This window comes from Drosophila hydei, unplaced genomic scaffold (assembly GCF_003285905.1).
Source record: "Drosophila hydei strain 15085-1641.00,03,60 unplaced genomic scaffold, DhydRS2 tig00000001-arrow-pilon, whole genome shotgun sequence".
In the NCBI taxonomy this organism is placed as follows: domain Eukaryota; kingdom Metazoa; phylum Arthropoda; class Insecta; order Diptera; family Drosophilidae; genus Drosophila; species Drosophila hydei.
Genome location: NW_022045643.1, coordinates 356,125 through 358,824, shown reverse-complemented (window position 1 = coordinate 358,824; position 2,700 = coordinate 356,125). Strand labels below are relative to the sequence as shown.

General features: G+C 43.1%; 1 protein-coding gene across 1 annotated transcript; it reads right to left on the bottom strand.

Moving 5' to 3' along the window:
• Positions 1 to 582: 582 nt before the first annotated feature.
• Positions 583 to 2,378, bottom strand: LOC111595094 (alpha-1,3-mannosyl-glycoprotein 4-beta-N-acetylglucosaminyltransferase A). The gene has a single exon (XM_023308659.2). It carries the CDS (start codon positions 2,158 to 2,160, stop codon positions 598 to 600), a length of 1,563 nt encoding a protein of 520 aa, XP_023164427.2. The 5' UTR covers positions 2,161 to 2,378; the 3' UTR covers positions 583 to 597.
• Between the last annotated feature and the right edge of the window lie 322 nt (positions 2,379 to 2,700).

Sequence of the window (2,700 nt, the reverse complement as noted above, 5' to 3'; positions counted from 1 at the left end):
GCCTTGGCTCAGCTTCAGCTGCTGCTTCTGCTTCAGCCTCTGCTGCTGTTTTTTCTTTAGCTTTGGCAGAGTTTTTCTTTTTAGTGATTTCTTCGCACTGTTGTCATGCTTCATCGATTTTTTATGCTTTGCTGGCTCAGTTGATGGAAATTCAGGCAACTTTTTCTCGTCTTATTTTAGTCGCCTGCACTTGAAGAGCCAACAGCCAACGCATTGCCAGTCAGTCTTTGGCTTTGGCTCGTAATAATGTTGTATTTGTTTTGTTGCCCCCGAAAGTTTAACATTTGCTTTGTTATCTTTAATATTGATTGTGTGCAATATCTCAAGCTATTTTCCATTTTTGTTTGCCATATCGAAATGTCATGGCAAAAAAATACCCCTTCGGTTTTATTGCGAAACAAAGCAAACGAGGCGACTAAGGACAAGTCCATTTTTACTGACTGACAGCGAGTGCTAGGCAAATTCTGCAATATTTCAAGCTTTTTTTCACATAAAGAACAGACTGAGAATTCTAAAAGAAATTGATTACTAATGAGAGAGAGAAAAGTATACGAAATATATGAATTTCTTAATCGCAATTAAGTTTAGATTTGATCTTTAAAGTAAAATGTTTAGCAAGATTAATATGTTGGCTCCCCAATGCACAGTGAGAGCAGATCCTGCTTTGCTCCAATTGAAGCGTCTAAACCAAAAGGTTTCATTTTTGGTCACATCGTTTTCCTTCATCAGGAAGAACAGGAAAAACGGTGGCGTCAGGTCCATCTGATGCGTGTAACTCATGATGAAACCGCAACGTTCCGTGTCAGAACTGTTCCTATTGAACTCCCGATTCTTATCCACTATGTCGACAGTCAGGTCTGTGAACTTGTCCGTATTGTTAGCCCCGCTGCGAATTCGAATCTGGCCGGAATCGTATTCGTGTTGAATCAGGTATTGCATCAACGAAGTCATATGCGGCATATAGATCCAGAAGAAGGTTTCGCCGTCCTTTAAATACATTCTGTCCTGTAGCAGCATGCTCTTGTGAGCATTGATGCAATTGAACGGCTGGCGCAAATGATCCATGCGCAAGCGGCCAGAATTCTTTTTGAAATGTTTGTCCAGCAGCTTTTGCTCCTTGTCACGCAGCGAGGACTTGATGCCAATGTGCTGAAACTGAGATTGTGGCGCAAGTATATTGTACAATGAATACTCTTCATCGCAGTCCGACGTATTTATGCTATCCCAGCGGCAGCATCTTAGCTTCACATACGACTGCAGCAGCCAGTCAATAGGCTGATCGTTGTAGAAGTTCTTCACATGCGATAAAAACGGCTTGATCTCCGCCGTCTGGAACATCTTGCCAATAAAACCCAAATCGCTGAAACTCATAACAATCCAAGGTCGACCCGCCGTCAAACGAAAGTTACTTTGCATTGCAGACATCATAATGATATAGTTTAAATAGCCCGCAGCCGGCTCAAGATCATCCTCCAGCTGTAGATAGTAGCTGCCCCGACTGCTGGCATAGGTCATCAGGTACATGTAGTCCAGAGTCTGTTTAGTGCGCCAGTGCACACGCAGCGGATCGTCATGCAGCGTGACAGAGAGCGACTTAAAATCGGGATAGTAATTAGCTGGCGGCGAGATGACATCAATCAGACCATCATCTAAATACTGGCCAAATTTAGCACTTATCTCTTGCCAAATCGACTGCACAAGAGCCACTTCCGACTCGCCAATGTAGATTACGATCAAGCAGTTGCTACGCTGAAAGTCTGTCAAGTAGGTGATCAGCTTCGTCAGCGTTAGCTCCAGATACTTCTCGGCTTTTCGATGCACCGTGGGCACACCCATCACATACTGCACATTCTTTCGGCCATTGCTGTAGCTGAATCCAAGAGTAAGACTCGGCTTTTCCAGTATGCGCTTCCAATTCGGTGTTCTTCGTGCTTCAGGCACCGGCTTCGCATAATTTGATGGCTTGGTCATAAACCGAATAACATTCGTGCGGTTCGACAACTGCGTGGCATATTTCGCAATTGTCATAGGCATTTTTTGGTTGAAAGGCCGGACAACCGGTCGCTTATAGTACTGGTCAAACCACACGAATGTTACCAGCGTACATAATACGAATGTTATGAACAAGCAGAGCTCGCGTCGAAAGTTAATGATCTTCATAATCTTGATAATCTTGATAGCAGGAATAGGTTTAAGGCAACAGCTTAATGAGACAGATATATGCTACAAGTCCTCAAGGTTCGTAAGATCTTCAGCTAAATTATCACAAGTTAACCAGCTGCCTTAAAGTCACATGTCCACTCCAGCATATACCTTTAAGCAATCTTATAAGCAAGCTCCCATATCAGCTAGAGCAGAAGAAAATGTTTAAGGTAATGTATCAGCAGCTTAGGCAAAGCTTACTGAGACTAAGAAATAGTCATCAAGATATGCCTAAAGGCGATATGCCCACTCCAGCTCATAGCTTAAAGCCATCCTATTTGCCAGCCCACATATCAGCTAGAGCAAAACTCTATTTGATGTCTACGGCTATAATATAAGCAGTGGAATTCCAAAGCAGCTATTTCTTTGGGGATTCTTTTTCTGCCTAAACGATAGAAAAGTCAAACAGAAGCGGAACAAACTGAGCGCAAAAGGCGGGCGAAATTCCCCAAAGCAATGAATATTTCGAATTCCGCTGTCATTTTTGAACACGCCCCA